This window comes from Tasmannia lanceolata, unplaced genomic scaffold (genome assembly GCF_043159265.1).
Source record: "Tasmannia lanceolata isolate RefF3 unplaced genomic scaffold, GAP_Taslan_0.1 ptg000005l, whole genome shotgun sequence".
In the NCBI taxonomy this organism is placed as follows: Eukaryota; Viridiplantae; Streptophyta; class Magnoliopsida; order Canellales; family Winteraceae; genus Tasmannia; species Tasmannia lanceolata.
The window spans coordinates 6913492-6938606 of record NW_027518682.1 but is presented as its reverse complement, the minus strand read 5'-3'; the positions used below and the strand labels follow the sequence as shown (position 1 = coordinate 6938606).

The 25115-nt window shown below is 37.0% G+C and overlaps 2 protein-coding genes across 7 annotated transcripts in view; both read left to right on the top strand.

Annotated features, from left to right (window-relative positions):
• The window catches only part of MSH4 (MUTS-like protein 4), a 44848-nt gene extending 25237 nt beyond the window's left edge, over positions 1–19611 (top strand). For 3 of the 6 annotated variants that reach the window (XM_077379281.1, XM_077379285.1, XM_077379286.1), the window contains 15 exons: positions 1096–1181; positions 5027–5166; positions 5248–5387; positions 5478–5528; positions 7733–7796; positions 9192–9335; positions 9425–9492; positions 9954–10012; positions 10178–10334; positions 12570–12622; positions 12693–12791; positions 14594–14708; positions 14855–14977; positions 15585–15738; positions 19417–19609. In XM_077379281.1, the coding sequence (XP_077235396.1) occupies positions 1096–1181; positions 5027–5166; positions 5248–5387; positions 5478–5528; positions 7733–7796; positions 9192–9335; positions 9425–9492; positions 9954–10012; positions 10178–10334; positions 12570–12622; positions 12693–12791; positions 14594–14708; positions 14855–14977; positions 15585–15738; positions 19417–19538 (1575 nt within the window). In that variant the 3' untranslated portion in view covers positions 19539–19609. Of the gene's footprint in view, positions 1–1095; positions 1182–5026; positions 5167–5247; positions 5388–5477; positions 5529–7732; positions 7797–9191; positions 9336–9424; positions 9493–9953; positions 10013–10177; positions 10335–12569; positions 12623–12692; positions 12792–13995; positions 14132–14593; positions 14709–14854; positions 14978–15584; positions 16256–19416 lie in introns of those variants that run through there. The other 3 variants (XM_077379280.1, XM_077379282.1, XM_077379283.1) reach the window with 3 other exon arrangements.
• A 4341-nt stretch (positions 19612–23952) lies between these two features.
• On the top strand, positions 23953–25071 carry LOC143876530 (acidic endochitinase-like). Its single transcript, XM_077378234.1, has one exon. It carries the CDS (start codon positions 23999–24001, stop codon positions 24899–24901), a length of 903 nt encoding a protein of 300 aa, XP_077234349.1. The 5' UTR covers positions 23953–23998; the 3' UTR covers positions 24902–25071.
• Positions 25072–25115: the final 44 nt, after the last annotated feature.

Below are 25115 nucleotides of genomic sequence, written 5' to 3'. Positions count from 1 at the left end.
ACAATAATGTCATCATTCATAACATTGAGGCCATGCTCATTTTTACAACTAACTTGTAACAAGCATTCTCTTTTGACCTGGTTTTCCTGATCTTTACTTTCTTGAGTCCTTGAAGTGAACCTTGATGTCATCTTTCATAACATTGAGGCCATGCTCATTTTTACGACTTTGTAAGAAGTATTCCTTTTTGACTTGGTTTTCCTGATCTTCACTTTCAAGAGCCCTTGAAGCGAACCTTGATGTGATCCTAAATTTCTTCACGCATCAATAATGGCAATTCTACCATTCAAAAAAAATAAAAAAATCAATAATGGCAATCCACAAATATCACATAATTTGAGGTTCTGATTCGAATTTGATATAGCCTCATACGGAAATATAAATTTCCAGCAAAAAATGTGCTGAAACGAAGGAATTAAATAAACCAGAACAATACCAAAACTGTTCATGCCCAACCAAAGTACGTATGAAAATAAAGGGGAAAAGTAACTTAAATAGGACAGACACTGTTTGTGCAGCAACTAGAAGTAAAAGAAGTAGAAAATAAACCTTGAAAACTCTTAATTTCATATTCCAGATATTCAAATAGCTCTAACAATTTGTCCATACAACTTCATACAGATAAACTTTCCCTAAATACTTTTCTCCAAATTAGGACTCTATATAACAATAAAACCTCTTAAAAAGTCCTAGCTATCAATCAATCTCGACTTTAGAAAATATTAACGCTTAGATTAAAGATTCTTAAAGAGAATTTAGAAATACAAAGCCAACACCAAATTGGAAACATCTGAACCTGAAAATACTATTCACATTTCTTAATTGAACCGACTTTAAACCAAGGTAAACTCACTGTCAATTCAAATTAAGATTCATTAGCAAACTTGGAAAACAACTACGCCCATTACTAAGAAGTTTCAGCCCTGGAGGACATAGATAAGGCCCACTTTTTAACGTCATCATGCCTATGTCTACTTGGCTTCCTTTTCTGATTGATCTATTCCCTTTTCATGTCTTCTAATTTTTGTATGAGACTGGCCTGCTATCTTCTTCAGTCACATACCTAGAAGTAATTAAAGTAATGCACTATTTCAGGTGCTTAAGGATGTGAAATGTTCACTTCTTTGCAACATATACAAGTCCATTTGTGAAAATGAAAAATATGCAGCCATAAGGAAAAGGTATGGCACCATATCTGTGTCCATTTATTTGTATTTAGTCCACACACACACACACACACACACACACACGCGCACACACACACACACACACACACACACACAGATATATATATATATATATATGAGAAAAGAGAAGGTACTCCTTAGAGTAGATAGCTTATCTACTCCCTACCTTAAAATAACAGTTGGGGCCACATTGTTTGGGTGATCCAAAGCATTCATTTGATGGGCCCTCACATAGATAGGGTGTGCCCAAAAAATCAGCTCGATAGAGTCATCCTAACCCTATGAACTGTGGAGGCAAAAAATGGACAGATTTGTGCAGGTTTATACACGTCCATTTTTGCCTCCACAGTTCATAGGGTTAGGATTATCCTATCGAGCTGATTTTTTGGGCACACCCTATCTATGTGAGGGCGCATCAAATGAATGCTTTGGATCACCCAAACAATGTGGCCTAAACTATTATTTTAAGGTAGGGAGTAGATAAGCTATCTACTCTAAGGAGTACCTTCTCTTCTCTTCTCTCTCTCTCTCTCTCTCTATATATATATATATATATATATATATATATATATATATATATAGGGTGTCTACAAAAAATCACATAGTGTAGAGAGTTCTCTATACTATGTGAGAAAACGGTTCCTACACATATGTGTAGAGAGTTCTCTACACACTAGCTTAAAATACAGTGGGGGCCCACATTGTTTGGGTGATCCAAGCCATCCATTTTAAAGGCCCTCACATAGATAGGGTGTCTACGATTTGTGGAGGTAAAATGGATGTCTTTAAACCTTCACAAATTAGTCCATTTTTTGCCTCCACAGTTCGAATGGTTAGGATGATCCTATGGATCTGATTTTTTGTGGACACCCTATCTATGTGAGGGCCTTAAAAATGAATGGTTTGGATCACCCAAATAATGTGGCCCCCACTGTATTTTAAGCTGGTGTGTAGATAACTTATCTACACGTGTAGGAACCGTTTTCTCTCTCTCTCTCTCTCTCTCTCTCTCTCTATATATATATATATATATATATATATATATATATATATATATATATTATCCTTTCGTTTGGTGTGACACGTACGAGATGAACTAATTTTTTTCGTGAAGGCTCTTTTGAACTTAGCTTTAAGAACATCAATTCCACCAAACGGGGTCCTGAATGTTGATTCATTAGATGAATGATTATTCTACATTAATTTTCAAGATGGGTAATTCACGTACTGGCGCTGGAACTGAAGATTAAAAAGTCGATCAGATACTTGGAAACCTTGATGAGTTGAATAAACACCGGTGATTCAAGTTAGGTTCATGGTCCATCCCATCTCAGGCTTAACTTGAAAAAAAAATAAAAAATATAAAACTATTTATTTTCTATTAATGAGCTTCTCACGATTTTTTCTACTTTACGGGTGATGCGGATTGTAGGCCCAATGAGAGGCATATTTGCCCATTAGGACTTTTAGGAATTTATTTCCATGGTATTTGGTTTATAGGATTTTTATTTCATGGTATTTAGTTTTAGGGCTTTTATTTTTCAAATAAAATTCCATGGAAAATAAATAAATTCTTTAACTCTAAATAACATGGAAAATAAAAGCCCCAAAACTAAATACCATGGAAATAAAAATCCTATAACCTAAAAATCCTAATGGGCAAATATGCCTCTTATTGGGCCTACAATCCGCATCAACGGGATAAAGTTGAGTAGAACCCCAAAAGTTATTTCTGTCCTTGTATCTTCAGTTTTTATCCTTCCTACTTTGCCTCAAACTCTTAGATGCAATGGTTTGTCCTCCTTCGGAATTGGCTTGCAGTGGTTGAGGGAAAAAGGTCCATTACCCGGTTATCTCCTACTTGGAATCCACCACCGGAGGGCTGGTTTAAATTCAATTTTGATCGGAGCTCAAGGGGCAATCCGGGTAGGGTTGGTATTGGAGGCGTGATTCGGGACCACAACGGTGTTACTCGCATGACATTCTCTGGACCTATGGGCATCTGTGATGCGAATGAGGTGGAGGTATCAGCTCTCCTTTTTGCGTCTGAGATTGACGAGGTCAGGGATTTTGTCTCCACAATCCATCCTGTGCTGACTCATAGGCGGCGAACCGCTAATGTCCTTGCCGACGAGCTTGCCAACCTTGGGGTGGACCGTGACTCTATGGTGGTTGAAATTCCTGTTCTGTAATTTTCTCCTTTTCTTTTTCAGGTTCTTGGCCTTGCGCCCTTGTATTGGCCTTCGCTTTTCCTGGGGACGCCTTGTCCCTCTGTACTGCTCTTGATTTAGCAATATAATTCATTACCTCTTAAAAAAATGGTTTGTCAATTCTCGAGGAAAAAAATTTCATTTTATTTTGTTACACACCATTCCCTACGTGTTTCCTCAATCAGTGAAATGTTCTGGGAAAGACCCTCAGTCGCTTTCTACAAACGTAGGAGTCCATGGGTACATGTGGCCATATTTGGCCCTTTAGGACTTAGGTGTAGAAACTAGAAACTTGTTAGTCTACCCTACTTGCGTAAGATTTCACTGACTAATTTTTTTTCTTTTGGTTTTTGTTCTATTGAAGGTTCAAAATGCCAAGACAGAGGGTTGGTGCATGGATAATTTATATGAAATGGTTAAAAATGGAAAGAAGCAAGGTGCGTGTTCCATTCTTGGAAAGGCGCCATGCATGGGCTAAACCTGTAAAAAATACCATGTGGAGAATTTAAAGCTGGACATTAAATGTTGTAAACTAACCTCCCTAGAGCAAGGGAGACTGTAACATATTTAAGGAATTAAAGAATCAATAGAGGATGCTAAAATTTTAAAAAAAAAATGAGAAAGAAACAGCTAGGTGATGAGGCTGTTAACCTAGATCCTAATGAGTCATCAGATTTTGTGGATATAGTCTATACATGCTGGTGCTGACAACAGAGCTGGAAGGCACCATGGATGGGCTAAACCTGTATAAAATACCATGTGGAGGATTTAAAGCGGGACATTAAATGTTGTAAACTAGCCTACCCAGAGCAAGGGAGATTAACATATTTAGGGAATTAAAGAATCAAGAGAGGATGCCAAGAATTTTTTAAAAAAAAGAGAAAGAAACAGCTAGGTGAAGAGGCTGTGAACCTAGATACTAATAGTTCATCAGATTTTTTGGATGTATTCTATGCATGTTGGTGGTGATGACGAGCTGGATCTGAATGGTCCAGTGCTGCACGGAAACTCGATTTGAGAGCAAGTACTGTATCACATTAAAAAGATAAAAAATGACAAAACCATGTTATGTAGGAATTGAAGCTACTAACGAAACAGTACACAAATTTGAGGCGTAGTAGATGGTTTGAGATTGTTGTGGCAGTGGCTAGATAATTATAAGCATTAGCAGTTGGCTAGAAATATCAACAGGCTCATTAGACATTGAAAATGACCAGTATCTATAAGGGTATACCCATCTTCATCATTCAATTATTGATTCTGTTCGATAAGAATGTTTCCTAGTTTTATTACAAGAACTGATCAGTTTGTTTTAATTCATTAGTAATTCATTACTTCACTAATTTTCAGCTTCATTGGACTTATTCTAGAGAGTAATCGATATTATATTCATAGCAATTGAAGATTTGCCACCAGTTTTGTAGCTTTTAGAATAAAGTATATGTTCTACTTCATTTGGTTGAACTATAATAGAACTTCATTAAATAAGATAAGTAAATTAGTGGAAAGGACAGATTTGATTTACAACCCCTATCACTGCATGTATGTGATACTTCATGATTGACTATCTTATCAGATGAATTTTCAAGTACTTGATTTGGTTTTTATATAGCCTGTATTTTCATTCAGAATTGAAGATGTCATTGAGCCAGATGTCCTTCATGCAAGGGTTCCTTTTGTTGCACGCACACAGCAATGTTTTGCTGTCAAGGCTGGAATAGATGGGCTGTTGGATGCTGCACGGAGATCCTTTTGTGATACTAGTGAAGGTGTTTTAAGTATTGTAATTGTTTAGCTCAATTACGAGATGCATTGCCATGTTGAAACACTGATCAATGTTGAGGTTACAGCTATACATAACCTTGCAAACAAGTACCGTGAAGAATTCAAGCTGCAAAATTTGAAAATGCCCTTCAACAACAGGCAAGGCTTTTACTTCAGCATTCCACAGAAAGACATAAGTGGAAGGCTTCCTAGCAAGTTCATTCAGGTGGGACTAGAACTTGTATTCTGTTTATTTATAAGCACTCTTCCAGTAATTTTCACTAATTACATTTATTTTTTGCCTGATAAAATCCAGGTCTTGAAACATGGGAAGAATTTTCATTGCTCAACTCTCGAGCTTGCTTCTGTGAGTAATATAAAAATTTCTAGTGTTTTTTAAGAAGGATTTAAATTTCTAGTGTTTCCCCCTTTTTGTTTCAATATTTTATGTAATTTTGATATCTTAATAATTATTTATCAGTCAAAGTGTGAGGTGATGATATTTTCTCCATTCTGGTTGGTTATTTATTTTTAACTGTATCCGTCCAAAACTCGATGTGTCATATGCTTATATCATCTGTGCTCTTAGTGTTGATTTCCTTTCTTGTGCTATGCGATATGTACTTTGTTATGAGACCAATTATCTTAATATAATTGGTCTCATGACAAATGAGTCATATGCTATGTGATCTGTAACCTTTACCTCTACTACCAAATATTGATGCTGAGCATGTAGCAGACAAGTTTATACCAAAAGTTATTCATGCAAGTGCCAGAAAGAGACATTCAAAACTCCGTTATTGTGACTGCAGGAGGATTTGGTCTCTGGGATCATCCAGATGTTTTTTAGTCTAGTTTTTGTTCATGTTTTCATTGGGATTTGTTAGGTTTTTATGGCCTTGAGTCTGTGGTCCCTAATTTTATTATTTTTCTTTATTTTTATCTTTTAATTTGATGCATCTAATGAGCGTATTAGTGGCGAGTCCCATTTTCATGAGGTTTTTCTTTGGATTTTCTGCGCCCCTTTTAACCAAAAGGGGAGGGTGGTTTGATTAATTTTTTTAAAGGTAATTGAGTCAAGAAAAAGGAGGACCCTTTTCTCCCCCTTCTTCTTCAAGAAAAGGTAGATTTTTAGTGTTTTTTCAACTTATCTTGCAATCAAGACTTTTGGTTGTTTTGCATTGTGCCTGTGGTTTCCTGCACCTTCGCCAAATTCGTAGGAATCCCTTTGTCTTTCTTGGTAATGATTCATGTATTTAATTATCCTGGATTGCTCACTTCAACGTTTTTTTACACCACCTTATTATCAGTCCTTCTCTAATGTTATTTATGCCCCAGTTTTGAAGAAAAATCTCATTCGTCTCTGGGTTGATCCATAGCCATTTCCCCCTCTTCTGGCTTTGTTATTTGGTATTGATTTTGGATATGACCCACGTTAAAGAGAATTTTTTTTATGCTAGCTCTGGTCACATTATTTTTGGATCTTCTTCTTATTTAATTCACTTTTTTCCTTTTAAAGATGCCTATTTATGGGGCAGTAGACTTGGGAACACCTCTGACAGCAAACTAACCTCTTGTTGCTTAATGGTATGCACCTTATGTTAATTTGAATGATTGTTGTAGTTTCCATGCTCGAGTAGTGGTCACTTGGCAAAAAAACCATGGCTTGGTTTTCTTATTTCAGTTATTTTCTTATATAATTAAGGGTTTTCTTGCTCAAAATGGGCATTCATCCACCTCTCAAAAAATAAAAACGAAAGTGTCAATGAAACGCAAATTTGATGTTGATCAATGTTTCATAACCTTCTCTAACATGGTTCACAGTGTACAGCACTTAAAAATTCTATGAATATGTTAGGAGGAGAATATTTGCCTCTGTTCTTGCTCAATGATTTATCTATGATTGGAGTTCAAGTTGAATTACAAAAGTAATTTTTAAAAGGAATAAATTGAATCAAAAGTTAAGCCTAATAAAAGTACAACATATCACTATATTGTGGTTCTTGGACTAATACCATGGTAGAGATTTTGAATCATGTACTGTAAGTTCTAGCTAAAAATGGGGGACAATGAAAGTGAATCTCTGTTGTTCACGTGATTGAGTCCGGAATGATTTTCAACTTTTTAAAAATCTTGACAGTGTTTTCTTTGGTTATATTTGGGTTTTGAAAAGATTTTTTTTTGTTTTTTGAGAAGGGGTTTTGAAAAAAAAAATGTCATTGAATCTACCTGCGTCAACTGACTTTCAGGCCAAGTTGTCGAGTGTTTTAAATATTTGTTTAATATATGAGTGTTATGCTCAACATGTCTTGGTAAATGTGTCAAATATTTTGTATAGGAGTGCTATTTTTGGTATTCCTTTGTTTTCTTGATATCAAGTTTCCATTTATTGATTTTGGGTGTTCAGGTTGGTTATGAAAATTCACCTGAAGTTTATCATAACATATCTTGCTTTTAGACTTTTGGCAGATACATATTTTGTATCTCAAGAGCTGGTTGTAGTATATTTCAGAACCCTTTGTATGGTGGCATTACTGCTTGTCTTGATTCATTGTTTTTTTGTATTTACAGTTGAATGTCAGGAACAAGTCTGCAGCTGAAGAGTGCTATATGCGAACGGAACTTTGCTTGGAAGGTTGTATTGAAATTGAAATTATAAACTTAATTAAGCATAATTCATAGTCTCTCTTCCCATTCTCAGTTTGGTTGGTTTCAGCAGTAATAGGGAGATCTGCGAGAATTCTTACCCATGTATAACAATATCTTCTGAATTGTTCCCATATAGCAAATAGAAATTGTTCAATTGTAGCCCAACAATTTTGTAGTTGTTCAGCTTTCCATAATTTCCCTCTCTTCTTGAACTATGGAACATACTATATCGTTTGTTCATTCAATTAAGCTCCCGCATTAAGGTTCACCGAGGGAGCCTCGTGCACTGGGGCGCCCTTTTTTTATTTATTATTAAGGTTCACTGAGGGAGGACTTTTATTAAGTTACCTTCTGGCTTTTACATTATAACATTCATTGGAAGAATTCTAATTTGGAGTTCATCTTAATCGACATACATTAACTACTATCAACCATTATTTGTCTTATTGGGAGTATTTCTTTTACAATGGGACCTAATTGTAATCCAAGTTATATATCTTTAACTTACGCCAAGTTTATATTTAGGTTTTAGAATAATCTCCTTGAAATTTTTTTCTTTGTCACATTCTTTCCTGTTGATTTAATTAACTTTTTGGACTATCCTACTCCTACAGACTCTTGCTTAGGTTTGTTAGCACCGCGCCTTACATAATTAGGGTATTCTTTCTCTAGTTGACTAAGAACGTACAGTCACCACTATTAAGATATACCAATTTAGCAGAAAGTAGTTGTACAAATGATTCAGGGAAATTTTTTTTTACTAATTCGAGAAAATTAATGTCTGAAAAGCCTTAGCATTTCACCAGCAGCCTTCCATCATTCCTGGCTATTGCCTTTGCATCCTCAAACATTTTCAAGTTCATTGATTCTTACAGATTTAGACATAATGAGAATGTTCAAAATGGAAATCGGTGTGTCAACTGCCTATTCAGTTATAGATGCGGTGTCAATGATCATATGAAATTGAATGATCTGATTCATCTAATAATGATGCTTACCTTTTTTATATTCTTTTATGTAAACAGAACATAACCAATGAAACAAATGTTCGTAGTTTATGAAGAACCATTCATGCAAATCTATTAGTCTTTGATCATTTTGTCAATATTACTAAATCCGCACTCATTATACTGTTAATTTGTTGCATCACAGCATAGATGTTCTGAATGATATGCCCTGAATATTAACACTAAGACTTGTATGGGTATTTCCAAAAATGTTTTTAAGATAGTTATGCAATCCCTGATCTTATTCCTATCACTTCCTGATGTTTATTTCCCTGTTGTCCATGGCCAACATCTATTTGTTCTCATGCAAATTTGTTTTAGAAACTGGACAATTGGTTGCACCTCTTGATCATGTTATTTAATTTACTTTGCAGGACTAATTGATGCAATACGTGAGGATGTCTCTGTACTGACACTGCTTGCTGAGGTTTTATGTATTTTAGACATGATTGTAAATTCATTTGCACATGTAATATCCACTAAGCCGGTTGACCGATATACGAGACCTGAGTTTACAGGTAGATTCGTTGGATTTTTTGTAAGATATTGACTCGATTTTACATTGTTACTAAGAATATATTTGATTTACTGTGATGTTATTGGATAGAAAATGGTCCTATGGCAATTGACGCTGGAAGACACCCTATTCTAGAAAGCTTACACCATGAATTCATTGTATGTTGGATTTTTTTGTTGCCAATGACTTTCTTGAGTTTAGTCTTTTCTTGTAGCTACTTATTTACAGCATTCTCCATTTAATACTATTTTGTTTTTTGATTTGTTTAAGTATAAAAGTTTAAATAACTCCTCTCTCCAACAGCTTAAGCTTTTGGAGTAATTGGTTGTTTTCACATGGTATCAGAGCAAAGGTTCTGGGTTCAAACCTCCTAGATAGCAAAAAGCCACATGCATTGGCCAAACCCAAAAGAGGGGCCGCATGTGCCACGTGTAGGCCAACCCTAAAAAGAGGGGCCACACGTGAGGGGGAGTGTTAAAGTATAAAAGATTAAATAACGCCTTTCTCCAACAGCTTAAGCTTTAGGAGTAACTGGTCGTTTGACATGATTCTTTATTTAATACTATTTTGTAATAATATAGTCATCTTTAGTATTGATTCAGTGATGTTCCTCATGCAGCCTAACAATATTTTTCTTTCAGAGGCATCCAACATGGCAATTGTAATGGGTCCAAACATGTATGACTCTTTCCTGAACCCTGTTTGTAAAAATTCAACTACTTTCAAGATGGGTGGGTCTGTTTTTAATCCAACCAACATGTTAAAAACTAGATGTTTACTAGCATGACTTTTGATGTATTGAGGTCTGTTTGATAGTCAATTGCCATCTGCATTTATTCTTAGGAGCGGGAAAAGTACTTATCTCCAACAAGTGTGTCTTATCGTCATCCTTGCTCAGATTGGTTGCTATGTTCCTGCTCGTTTCTCGTCTTTAAGGGTGGTTGATCGTATTTTTACACGGATAGGAACAGGTGACAATCTGGAATCCAACTCAAGCACGGTAGGTAACCTCCCTTTCTTTGTTTAGCAGATAACCTCAATCTATCTAATTGCACCTGTTTTGGTATTTTCTCTACCCTATTTCCAAAGTTTGGATGTTAATATTTTGGATGGCCATATCTAATCTGTACAATGGCTATATTCTGTGTTCTGGCACGAAGTAGTTGTACATCAAATGCTTAAATTAGTGCATTTGTGTACCAGTTTTACCCAAGGTCCGTACTTCTCTCACCAGAATGTTCAAAACATCCATATGGTCAGTAATTATATTATTTATATGATCAGTAAATTTTGATTAATATATGAGCAATGAGTACTTGGAAAAATATATGTTGCTGGTAACTATGTACAGAAACTAAAAAGGCTTCGAGCAGGGAGATACGTGAAATAAATAATCTGTTTACCACTTTACCATGGAAAATGGAAGTTCAAAGTACAAGGAAAACTAAAAAAACTAACATATTTTCCAGTGTTGCTTTAAGTGTCTCCCTAGATGTCATGAATTGGAAATTGAGATACCTAATCATGTCTTGGGGAAGGCCCTCGGATTTCATGAAATGGAGAATGCAGTGAATCTGCTTATTTTGATGCAGGTTTGGCCCTCTATCTGATTGATTGAAGATCCAATTGATAGAAGATGTACCATTGGGTTTTCAGACATTCATATAAATAGGTTGAAATACTTATTTAAAACAAGATACAAACAACATATCATGAAAAAATGAAAATGCCCTCTGGGGCTCATGAATACAAACAATTAATGTTCTAAATGTTCCCTCTAAGCAAATATGTTTCCTTCAATCACAGATAGCTTTGCTCGTCCAATAAACAAAAAAATTTGTGATCAATTTAAATGTGTTTTGCTCATCCAATAAAGAAAGTGGATATTGGGACCAGTGTTTAAAACCACCTGCCCAATTGGCGTCAGAGTAAGCATGACCATCAGTTGACTTTCTTTTCTGAAATGGGAAGAATTGTCCATATGTTGAAGTTCCTATAATATGGAGAAACAATTTGCTTAGCTACTTGCAAGTGATCTTCCTTTCGATCATATAGGTACATGCATTTGAGGGACTGCAAAAGTGATGTTGGACTATATAAATTCCAAGTATTGAAATGACCTTCCGTAATAAGATTTGTTAATGTATATTTCACGTGTTGGCCCTTCTTTACATGCCGCCTTTTATTCAGTTCATACAGAGTTTGGGTCGTGCAATATGTCATCTAAACTCTTTAAAAAAGCTCAGAAGTATATTCTTTCTCATATTATGCTTTGAGGAGTTTCTTCACATTGCGTGTTGTTGTTGTGCGTGGATGAGTGTTTTAAATTTCGGTTTTGTTTGCCACGGAAACGGAAATGGTTCGGTTTCGGTTGGAAATTTCAGTGGAAATCCTATAAAATCACGGAAACTTATGGAAGCATATGCAACTGATAGATTTTGAAGATGACACTTGGGAAATGCTAAAATATGCCCAAATACACACTTAGAAACCATCTTGTAAGCAAAAAGAGTCATCCATATTGGTTTAACAACATCGAATACCTAGTGACATGTGCGACTGTTGCGCATGTTTGATAATTCAGTACATGCCACATTTCACATCTAATTCATATAAAAATTTATACATAAAACATACACCATATTTCACATATGTGTGTGTGTGTGTAATTAACACATAAGTATATCACTAATGCACTTGTGATTTTGGTTTTGGTATGTGTTTCGGTTTTGGTATGCATCTCGGTTTTGGTATGGAAACAGAAACCTATCGGTCGTTTCATATCGATTTCGGTAGAAATTTAAAATCATGACCCTAAAAGAAACATATTGATCAATTTTAACCCTTTGATCAATCTAAATAAATTCTTACTTCTATTTTAGAACAACCCAAAATAAAAATAGAAAGAGCTGTATTACATCTTGTTGTCCTAAAAATACTATTCACGTTTTCTCTACATAGGACCTACCAAAAAATGCTGATACTTTACCCAGAAATTAAATAAAAAACTGTATTCATTTCTACTCATCCTTCACATGTTCCATGAATTTCTTTGTTTGAATATGTCTTTACTAGTTTACGATAACAGGAACTGAATAACACATGGCATACCATTATCTTTTTTGCATTATATGTTAAACATATCATGCACCTCAACTAAGAAGAGTTTTTTTTTCTTAATAGTTGCATTGGATGATAAGCTTAATTCTATTATTAACCCATTAGCATCTTACAGTTTATGACAGAGATGAAAGAAACAGCTTTCCTCATGCAAAATGTTTGTCCAAGGTAGTCTTAATCCCATTGATTTTGCAAGATTTTGGCATATATGTGTGTTATTACACATTGGATGGTACAGGAGTCTGATTGTTATGGATGAACTTGGGCGAGCTACTTCTTCGGCAGATGGATTCGCAATTGCATGGAGCTGTTGCGAGTACCTCCTCTCACTCAAAGCGTAATTACTTAAACCACATTTTTTGTACCCATACTCTAAGTAAGCTATTTGTAGAGGATGGAATTTTGAAGGAACAACTACACTTTCCAGTACATTTTCAGAAAAAAAAATACAATTTCCGGTATCGTTTGTGTACATAAAGTTAGGTGTTCCAAGGAGTTTTCAAGTAGTTTTTGCTTGCATCTATCCTCCGATTTTCCCTTTTACTGTTATGCATCCCTTTTTCCTTCTTTGCCTCAATTATTTGAATTTGCAGATGAAGCTTCTCAATCGATATTAATTTAGCAAAAACATTCCCTTCGTCATATCAACTTCTCGTTGGTCGTGTGTGTGTGTGTGTTTGTGTGGTCGTGTGTGTACATAAACGACAGTGTATGCAGCTGAGGTTAGCAACTTCCTTAAGATTTGTGAGCTCTGATTTTATTTTGCGAAGTTTGTTATGATTATGTTATTTTTCTTCACTATCAATGTTTCCTCGCATTGTAGTGTGTAGTTTCTAGTTTCTACCTGGTACAAATACTAGTCATTTTTGTCAGTTTCTCGCTATTCGTTTATTTCTTTTTTTGAATGATGACACAAGCTTTATTGAGAAAAAAAAAAATGCAATCCATGACAGAGATGATTCAAAGAAGAACCAAAGAAAAGAAACACTAAGATGGTCTGCTCAAAACGGAAGTAGGAAATGACAAGTAGTGAAATCCATAGAGATGCCACTCCTAGCAAAAGAATCCGCCTCTGAACTTGCTCAAGATCATTGGAAAATCTCCAAGGAAAACCTTTTCAGTCCTTGATCTTGCAGATAACATTGTGGCAGTCATCCTCTAATACAAGAGAGTCCAAGATATCAGGGACGATGAGGAGAATGCCATTCTTGAGGGAAATTACTTTCGCCTCATTTGAGTCTCACCCTGGTAGGACCAGAAAATGCCCCATCTAACCTCGCTATCATTCCCACAAATAACAACCCCCCCCCCCCCCCCCCACACACACACACACAAAATATCAGTAGGGTTCGGGATTTATAAGCTTGACCCGTCAAAGTTGAAACTAAAGAATTTCAGGCAAACCAGGTAGAAGAGGACCTCCTAGGAGTGGCGACCTCACTATATATTGCACTCATGTGAATCATGTCCCAAGATAATGGAAACATGATTCCAAAAAACCTCAGAACTGACCCAGCTTTGCTGACCTTCTGATAATGTAGTAAAAGATCATCTGTGAAAAATCATCCTCGCCATAGCGAAGCCTTTGAGGTGCCTCTCCTTCCACACTGTCCAAAGCACCGTCGAAAGAGAAATACTCCACAATATCTTCCCTCCAACTTGTCACTGTTTTTACTGGTAAGTAAATCAGTCTTTAATTTGGATCACTTTGTTTTGGAAGACTGTAGTTCAGATCTCATGATAATCTGTTAATAATTTATGAAAATTATGCTTATGAAATAATAAAATCCCATTCAAGTTATATGGAAATTATGCTTATAAAACAATTAAAAACAAGTCTAGTTATTGTGCTGGGTAGAGCTCTTCAAAGACACAAGTTTTGCTGCTCTTTCTCAAAAAATTAATTACAAAAAGCTTGTTTCATAATGCAACAACAGACTGCCAACAGAACTTACCTGCTAACTATAATTAAAATTTCTAGTAATGTTTAATGGAGTTTGTTGAATATATTGGTTAATATGCAGACGGGTTCCAATTAAAGTGCTACTAAATGCTTTCACCATGTTGTGTTCTTTTATGTTTTTACTCAAATAATCAAGAAAATGTGAGAATTTTTAGCTTGACCCATTTGATCATCAGGTATACTATATTTGCCACTCATATGGAAAACCTAGCCGAATTAGCAAGCATGTACCCGAATGTCAAGATCCTTCACTTTGAAGTTGATGTAAATAACAACCGTCTAGATTTCAAGGTATTTGTTCTGAATTTCCTTTTACTGGAAAAGAGAACTCATCTTGGGTTTCCAAAGGCTTTGTTGTGTTTAGTTGAGTTGAGTTGGCAAAGAGATCTCATCTTGGGTTGCCATTGTTCACTGAAAGTCTTGTTGATTTTTTTCAGTTTAACCTCAAGGATGGACCACGCCATGTGCCACACTATGGCCTCCTATTGGCTGGAGTAGCAGGACTACCAAGCACAGTGATCGATACAGCGAGAGGCATCACAGCAAGGATTGCTGAAAAGGTAGCCATATTTAGTATAGGGCATAGCCCGGGAAATGGCTCCAATTGAATGATTCTAACCATCTGATCAGAAATAACAAAGCTGGAAACTTTCTCAGATGATTATAATTTACTTAGGATGAATCCTAGTTGCATGTTTAGGCCCTGTTTGTTTTGGATTTTGAGAATTGATTTTGAGTGGCACTGGGCCAAGGTTCAGTGCTGAGCAGAGATCCCATCCATTAGATCCAAGGAATGCGAAAAATCAATAGATAAAACTCTTCTTGGTAAAACCCCAAAACGTTGCCTACCCGATCATGGCAGGGCAGAAAGCAATGGATTGAACTCAGTGCCACCAATCATATTGACAAATCATGATAATCTCTCACATTGGTTTATTTGACTGCAAGAAGTTTTTTCCTTGTTTCAGGGGACTATTGGCACTCACATAGTTTGATAATGGCACTACTTTGTTTTACACCATTTTAAATTAGCTTTTAGTCGGCTGTTACAGCACAAGATGCTATCAATTACAACATAAGATGCTATCAATATCCAATCAAAATACGGTAGTGTGGATATCAGCTGCGTTGTTTTAATGCTGGTCTGTTGTATTGTTTGGTTTTTAGGAGGTGCGGAGGATGAAGATCAACTGCGTGCAGTATGAGTCCATCCAAATGGCATACCGTGTTGCTCAAAGGCTGATATGCTTGAAATACTCCAACCAAGACGAGGATGGAATCCGACGAGCAATGCAGAACCTCAAGGAGGGCTTCATAGAAGGTAGGCTAATCGATGGTTAAGTCTCATTCCATTCTGTCCTAATAAGACTTGATAAGAGAAGGGGAAATCTGTACACCAGGGAGTTACTATATTTTCTTCTTAAATGCCCAATCTTAGTACTTTTTAAACCACTGTTAAAATGAAATTAAAACGGGAAATGCTACTAAACCTGTAATCGGTGATTAGGAACAGATGAGGCTGCTACCAAACCCTTTTAAAGACAAGGCCCCATGTTCATTGAGGCTAATCATGGACGGCTTTAGTAGCGGTGGCATTTGTTTCAAAATTCAGCCTTTAAACTGGAGTTTTTTTGGTCAATTTTGGCATCATGTTATTTAAGATGGAGTTCTGTGCTGTGACAACGGTGTCATTGCATGCGTGTGCACTGATCAGGACCATGAGTGCCAACATCTATATGTAAAACCATATATATGAGGGGAAAACTTGGTTGCCATACCCAGTCTCCTATGTTACTTAATAGCTTATAATCATTAATTTCCAATTATCAGAAAAATCAAGTCATTAATAGATAATTGTCTCCATTCTTGTTAGAGTTTATCATTTCCCTTTTTCTCTTGTTCTTTTCTTTTGTTGACGTGTGGTTTTTTATTCTGAAATTCTACTTCTTGTCACTTATTGAACTGAAAACTGAAATTCAAACTTGTAATAATTAATCTTAAATTTAGGTAACCGGTAATATATCTTCATTATGAAAGTGGAACCCTCCTTTATTTTATGAGAAAAGGGTTCATAGCTTATCTGCGCTCGAGTGCCGGAAACAGGGGTGGGGCCACATTGGGGGGTGATCCTAAGCATTCATTTGACAGGTCCCATCATGGGGGCGGGGGTACCAAAAATCAGCTCCATCGGACCATTTGTGGAGGAGAAAATGGATAGATACTATTTGTCCACAAGTCTGCACATTTTTCACCCTACTGTGATCCAATGGAGCTGATTTTTGGTGGAAACCCTATCCATGAAAGGGCCCATCAAATTAATGCTTTGGATCCAACCCCACCCAACGTGGCCCAACCCTATATCTGTGCTCTAGTGCAGGTAAGCTTATCTGCGCTTGAGAGCAGGAACTCTTTTCTCTTATTTTATTATTTGTCTTTGTAATTTTCCGATATTCTTCATTTGGTTTTTCCCTCTTGTTGAAGAAAGAGGAGTCCTGACCCTTATATTTTTAAATTCTCTACTCTTCACTTAGTTCTCTCCTCTATTAAACCTTTGTTAATTCCAAATTTTAATTACTATGTGGTTTCATCATTAGTTGAAAAATTAAAATCTTGACATGTATAACAAAAAAAAGGAAGGGATCTGCTTGCGTCCACCTCAAAATGCATTTCATGGATGTCCTGTTGCATGTCACAGCAGGCTCACTTTTCAGCAGATTTTGTCTTCATCTCTGACAAGCAACAGACCATCCGACCATCCACGAATTACCTCCTGCGATGGCAAATATAGATTATTTAGCGCCCCCCCGGCAGTACGCATTCGCCCCACTTTTAACGTGGTTTGACGTAAAAAAGCGTTACAGTTGTCCACTGTTCACGTCAAAAAAGGGGGTGAATGCGTACTGCAGGTGGGTGAAAATATTATTTATAGTAATACTGTAGTAGAGTATAATCCACTCAATTGTTTGGGTGACTCCTTGATGTTGTTATTAACGCTTACACCTCATGCTTTGATATGGCGGGCCCACCATCTCTATGCAAGCCCATACATTATGGTGGGGCCCACTGACCACCCAAATTCATGCAAAGGGTGGGGTTCCTCCTTTTCATCTCATGTTTTGATGGGATGGGTCTCACAATCTCCACCCAAACTCGTGCATAGGTTGGGGTCCAGCATTCTACACGATATTTTGATGGGATTCGAGCCATTATTTTGCACCATATGCCGAGAATGATGGTTATTTCTGTAGGGGATTTGCTACGGACCATCATAGAAGGCATTTCGCAGACGGTCTGTTGCATGAGCGAGCAGCGATCTCATGAATATAGACAAAATCTGTTGAGAAGTGAGCCTATGTGGCTGCTCTCTCATGTAACAAATCATCTGTGAAATGTCTTCTGCGATGGTCCCTATCAAATCCCTTTCTATAGTTAGTTCTCCACTTACTACTATTTTCACTCATTTTGGTTTCTCGGTTTGCCGTAGAGTTGTTCTTTCTCGTTGTTGGATGTAGTGGTCTTTCTGTGACTCTTAGCCTAGTCATGAACCCTCATTGTATTTCTGTCCTCATCAATGAAGTTGTCTTTCTAGGTTTATCTTGTATTTTGTTTTTATTTAATGTTTTTATACGGTGCCATTTTGCAAATATTGACATATTAAAATCTACTCAAATAAGTCGAGTTACCAATTAATATTAGATTATTGCTTAGTTAGTTCATTCTAAGGAAAGGTGAATCTGTTAATTTCTCTTTCCATAAATTCTCACTAAAATGCACATCCCCTAGATACAATCTGGAAGTCATTCTTGTGGCAAATGTCTTGATAGTAGGGGTCCAACTTGGGTTGGGTTTAGCTGTTGCTAAAAAATGAATTGCACCCCTACCTGCTAGCAGTGAATGTTTATAAAGCTTCGTTTCTTTCTACATAAAATGGACTTAAAACAAATTTTATCCCAAATTTTAAGTGAAATTTTTTGTTTTATGCCCATTTTAAGTAGAAAGAAGCGGATCATAAGGGTCCTATGTACTCAAACCATGAGTTGTTGGGTCAAATATCAAGCCTATAAAAAAGGTCCTCAAACCATACATTGATTTTAGTTTTAGTTTTACGGACAAAATTGATTCGGCTCCCCCGGAGGATTTATTAGATCTGCATTTCTGCTTTCTTCGTTATGTACTGTTGGTACCCATGATGCCTTGATCACAGCTTTTTCAATTCTAGAGGGCAGCTAGCAAAACGGGATTTCGTTTGGAAAATAAAGACCAAAATTGTATGTTGTACGTTGTGCCTTGTCTTGGAGAATAAAGACCAAGACAAGGCCACTCAAAGTTACAAGAATTCCAGTTCTTCCCACAGGATGGCGAGGTCCCTTGGGCTCTTAATGACCTAAATGGTAATGAGCCTAGGCACATTCTACTACCTGACCTGAAGAAATTTCCCCTGAGTAGTGGGTACATTTGCTAGGTGTTTGTCCTGCTATATGCTCAGCAGGGCTTACAGTCAGCTGGTTATTTTGTTTTGTTCAGAATTTCAGTTCAATTAGTTATTCAGTAATGTTTTGAGATTGCTTGGTTTGTATTGTTAATGATGGGTTTTCATAAAATGCATCATTGTTTTGGGATTTCTTGATTTGGAAGAGGTGATCAATGTCATTGCTAACTTAAATCTGGAATAGGGACATAAGCTTTCTTTCTACTTCGACCCCAATCAAACCAAAACCTGAAGAGCCAGCGGAGAGATCGAAATAAGATTAGCATTAAAGAACTTAAATTTGATCTGAAACCTACTGATCACTAATTATCATTAAAGTACTAAATTTGTATTTGACTTGGATCATTACATTATTCTAGTCCTTGATTACATAATGGACATCTAGATATATATATTGTTGACAATTATCAATTGTCGATTCTAATGCATGTCTCTCTACTCTTTTGGGGTGTGGCTTGGGAAGGCAACTTGAGTGTGGTTCTTATATTGTTGGGATGTGCCTTTAAACAGTTCCGGGCTTTGATCCTTCATCCCACAGTGGTAGCAACAGCGGCTTCTCATGCCGCTGTTGTGGGACGTTACCGGCGTGTCTGCACATGGGCATGGGAACGATATGGTTGATTGGGTCATAGAAATGAAGATAGTGGGTCAGTTTCTAAGTTTGTTGGACACTCAATTGGGATTGATGAACATGTCTTCCATACTCATCTCTGTTTTCGTGTATGGTCTTGCTTTGTTTACACAAAGGCATGTAAAGTTGGATATATATTCAATATTGTGATAATTCCCTTTTGGCGAAATTTAATGAATTCCTTTGCTTTTGTGCTTAAATTTGTTGTATTTCAATTACTAACTATTTCAATTATTCATTATTTTTGGTTAAAGATATGTCCTTGCTTCTTTATGGTCTTGCTTTGTTTACACAAAGGCACGTAAAGTCGGATACATATTCAATATTGTGATAATTCCCTTTTGGCGAAATTTAATGAATTCCTTTGATTTTGTGCTTAAATTTGTTGTATTTCAATTACTAAGTATGTCAATTATTCATTATTTTTGGTTAAAGATATATGTCCTTGCTTCTTTAGATGAATTTTTTATGGCCTCTTCTGTTGAAATTTTCTCTATATCGTCATTGTGAATGTTTCTTCTTTCTTTTCTTTTCTTTTTTCAAAAAATTAAGCTATAAAGCTCTCTTTTTTGGGGCGCTCAGCACGATTGCAACTGGTTAATATCCTAATTCCTAACGAAGAATATGATGGTTTGGATCATTTCATTTCCATAATTGCAACTCGCCAAAATTCTCTGATCCCCCATACCCCACATGCCAAAGATTACAGGGAAAACTACAATAAACCCCCTGGATCAAAATATATCTGCTAATCCCCCTAAATTTTTCATAATTACCAATGGTACAATTTTTGTGCCTTAAATAGCTTTTAATTTTCTGTTTTCCCCAGTTTACCCTCATTACATTATCCTTGGAAATCAATAGTCTCTCCATCTCCAAAGGCAACATTAGAATCTCCCTCCCTCCCTCTCTCTAGGGGTGCAACTTGGGTCGGGTTCAACCCGAATTTAGGTTGGGTCGGGTTAAGCTTTTTGCAGATCGGGTTGGGTTAGGGTTGGGGAAAATCAACCTGAATTGGAAATCAGGTTGGGTCGGGTTGGGGTGTCGGGCAACCCGACCGACCCGACCCAACCCGAATTGTAAATTTCAAATTTCCATTTAGTAGTGATGTTAATGCCAACATATACATATGATCCTAGTTTATATTAATATTAATAATGTATTCCATTTGAAGAAGTTATGTGTTTTTCTTTTTCAACATTGAAATAGTCTTCACAATCCACAATGGACGGTTTGGATAATCCTATGGTTTGGGCCATACCGTACTTTAATAAAGTGAGGAGTGTGATCATCAAAATATAGTAGTGCGGATAACATTTTCCTTTGTTAATTGTTAGTCCCTGTTTGTTTTGGATTTTGAGAACTGATTGTGAGTCAAAAACTGATTATTGGTGATTCACTATTGGATCTCAAAATCCAAAACAACTCGGTTTGAGTTGAGGTGGTCAACTGTTGGTACAATATCAAATCCAGAATGAACGTGATGAATCTGACGCAGGGGGAGATCCAGGGCCCTGTGTTCTACAAGGATAACAACAAATAACAACAAAGCACACGGACAACAAAGAAAAAAATTGTAAAAGTAAAAGACAAAAATCAAATTACCTAGGTGAGTCAGAACATTAAAATTGAATACCCCGCATACATCATGGATACAGTTAAATAACACGGCGCTTGAAAGTGAGACTTGATTAATCTCACGCTAAAAAGAATCTTAAATAATAGCAAAGATTCCTACTAAATCAATCCCGATCGTATCATTAAAACTGATCCAAACGATCAAAGAAAAAAATCCATTGAACTAAAGGAAATCGGTAAAATCCCCACCTCTTCCGCGGTCCCCACCTCTTCCGCCGCCCTCACCTCGTCCGCGGTCCCCACCTCTTCCGCCATCCCCACCTCTTCCGTCGCCCTCACCTCGTCCGCCGTCCCCAAGAGCAGAACTTCCTCGTGGATCCATTGAGAATTTGAGAGGAGAGGAGAAAAGATAGAATAATAGATTTAGGGTTTCTTAAGTTTAGTGTTTGCACTTGAAATGGACGACTTGATGTATATTATGGAAACCTATATAAATCGCAGGGTTGGGATCATCCTGTGAAATTGATTTTTGGGCCACAACCTATTTACGTTGTGGCCCATCAAATCAACGGTCCATCAAATGGGCAGTTTAAATCATCCTACGTTGTGCCATCAAATGGACGGTTTGGATCATACTAAGGGGTGTCCCGTACAATACTTTTTGAAAAATAATAGAAGTGCTCATCCCTAACAAGCAATCAAAGGGGAGAAGAATTAAAGTAATTTTGGTCCTGTTCTAGGGTTGTTGGTGAACCACCAAAACCTTTTTGTTTCGTGACCCGCCTGCACACCTCCAAGTCCACAAACACATTTTTGTTTGAAAAATGAAGTGGCGGACCTCTTGAGGCTTCGAAGATAAGAGAAATGATAGGGTGCCTGAGAGTGAAGTCCAGTGCGTGGGGGCCCTATTATAGAGATGTAGTCCACAACGAAGTAGGAAACATACCCTTCTAGGGGTCTTTCTAGACATTTTTTCACAAATCTCTCTCCCATAACCTATTTTTAAGGTTACTGAATTTTTTTTATTAGTGTTGCAGACTAATGCCCATTGTCTTCCGATCACACAGTAACCACCCTTGCGCTAGGTAGTATATTTATCCAACCACATGAACCGTCTGATCCTCGAAATGGAAGTCCTTAAGAATCCCATTTTGTAAAATATTTATTCAATTTCCCTATACTTCCTATGACAAGTGGGAACTTTCTTTGCAGCCAGCCAGAGCTGTAGTGAACACCATTGCTAGGGAAAGTTTTCATAAAACATTTTCCAATTGACAAACGTTTCAACCATATAATTAAGTAAAGAAAAATTCCAAAATCTACCTTTTAAAGCATTTACTGTTAAAGTGTAAAAGATTAAATAATGTCATCTCCATTAGCTTAAGCTTTTGGAGTAATTAGTTGTTTCACATGGTATCAAAGGTCCTGAGTTCAAACCTCCCGGATAGCAAAAATTCACATGCAATGGCCAAACCCAAAAGAGGGTCCACATGTGCCACATGTAGGCTAACCCTAGAAAGAGGGGCCACACGTGAGGGGGAGTGTTAAAGTATAAAAGATTAAATAACGCCATCTCCATTAGCTTAAGCTTTTGGAGTATAACTGGCTGTTTCACATTTACTAAAGAGGCGATCTAAATCCATCAAAACTTAAGTTGTACAAAAAGTAAATGGACGCAGTGGGTGGCATCTGGCATCAGCCATATTTAGTTGTTGTTAGTCTTGGGCACTATAAGGAAAAAAATTTCTAGCAAAAAAAATTTCTTATGATTTTTTCTTTCCAAAAGTTTGAGAAATGGTATGATTATGGCTTACTTAGAATAATATCATCATAAATTGAAAGTCCCTCTAATGAAACATGAATCCCAATCATTCATGTTATTTTTTTTCATATGTAATTATCGATGGAAAAGTATGAAATTTTGGAAAAAAAAATTCCTTTCCATACTTTTTCTAGAAAATTACAATCGAATATATGGACGATCCATAATGAGGCCAAGATGATGAATGGTTCGAGTCACAAAGACAATGCTTCAAAGCTACATATGAAGAATTTGGATTAGCCCTTCATCGAATTTCTCATCATCCACGAGTTCGAGAATTTCTGATCCTTGTCTACCACTAATGTTTCTTCTTATTCCAACTCTTTAGATGATATAAAACATTCAATTTTTATATCAGCGACACCTCGGAATCAATTTATCACAAGGGTCTTTATCTTTTCTTCTAACCTTTGGTTTGCTTATTTGGACAATGACAACAACTCTACACGATGTTCCTTATCTGTTCTTTTAAACTTTGGTTTGCTTATTTGGACAACGACAACAACTCAACACAAGGTTCTCTTTTCTTCTACCCTTTGGTTTTCTTATTTGGACAATGACAACAACTCAACGTATCGTACGTTTATATGCAAGAAGTGTCCGAGCATAAGAAGTCAGATTAATGTCTGTAAATTTTATTAAAATAACCATTTGTCGGCTACTAATCAAAGGGTTGCAATCGACCAAACAATGAAGAATGAAGGTGGGGCCAACAAATGAACGGCTTAGATCATTGAACAAGTGATCCCCACATACACCTTCGCCCATGCTTATTTGTCCTTTGGACTACAACTCCTCATTTCAAAAATGGTTGAGGGGCCTCTATTTTGGCCAATCCCAATGCTAAAGACAGTAAAAAATATATATAAAACATTAGAATAACCTCTAATCCACGGCAGTTGAGAATGACAAGAATGATTGCTGCACGAACAATAAGTCTATCCATGTTTTGAGAGCTTGGGAAGAACTATTTAAAGCCCATAGAGTTGCTTTGAAGCATCAGATCTTCCTGAACTCTTCTGTTTTACTTTGAGCTTAGTTCCCAGCAGTATTACAGTTCAATGTCTTCTTCATCTTCTCATGTTTATAAGCCTTTGTTGCTTCTTTTTTTGTTGGAAATACTCATTGCTCACTCACATGGAGGAAGCATTGCCATCTACTGGGGCCAAAATGGCAACGAAGGAACGCTTGCCGAGACATGTGGAACCGGAAACTACGCCTTTGTGAACTTAGCTTTCCTTTGCACCTTTGGCAATGGCCAGACCCCACAAATCAATTTGGCTGGCCACTGTGACCCTTACTCTAATGGTTGTACCGGCCTAAGCGATGACATAAAAACGTGCCAAGATCAAGGGGTGAAGGTGATGCTTTCTATAGGAGGAGGGGCTGGGAGCTACTTCTTAACTTCGGCTGATGATGCTAGACAAGTGGCAAATTATCTATGGGACAATTATCTAAGTGGCAAATCAGATTCGCGGCCCCTAGGTGATGCAGTCCTAGATGGCATTGATTTTGACATCGAAGGTGGGACCACCGATCACTGGGATGACTTGGCAAGAGATCTATCTTCCTTCAGTTCTAGAGGAAAGAAAGTGTACTTAACGGCTGCCCCACAATGTCCCTTCCCAGATGCTTGGGTTGGAGGGGCCCTAAAGACTGGCTTGTTTGATTATGTGTGGGTCCAATTCTACAACAACCCGCCTTGCCAATACTCATCAGGGGATATCGGCAATCTCGACGGTGCATGGAAACAATGGATTTCTTCAATTAAAGCTACCAAGATCTTCCTAGGACTGCCAGCAGCTCCAGAGGCAGCAGGTAGTGGTTTCATCCCTACTGGGGACCTTACATCTAAAGTGCTTCCCTTACTGAAACACTCTAAGAAGTATGGAGGAGTGATGTTGTGGTCCAAGTATTATGATGATCAGACTGGGTATAGCTCAGCTATCAAACATGCGGTTTGATCCAAACGTGGAAGTGTGTTGGGGTTGAGCCCCTGACCCTAGTGGCTCTAACCTAAGCGTGTCTGTGTTCTATCCTAGTTTACCCACCAAAGTTATCGTAACTATGTATGTTTGTGTGTATACTCGGTGTAAAGAGTTTTTAGCCTGCGTTGTCCATATCTAAGTCTCATGTGTCCATCAATTGTCAATAACGAATCTCGTTAAGTTTTTAAAC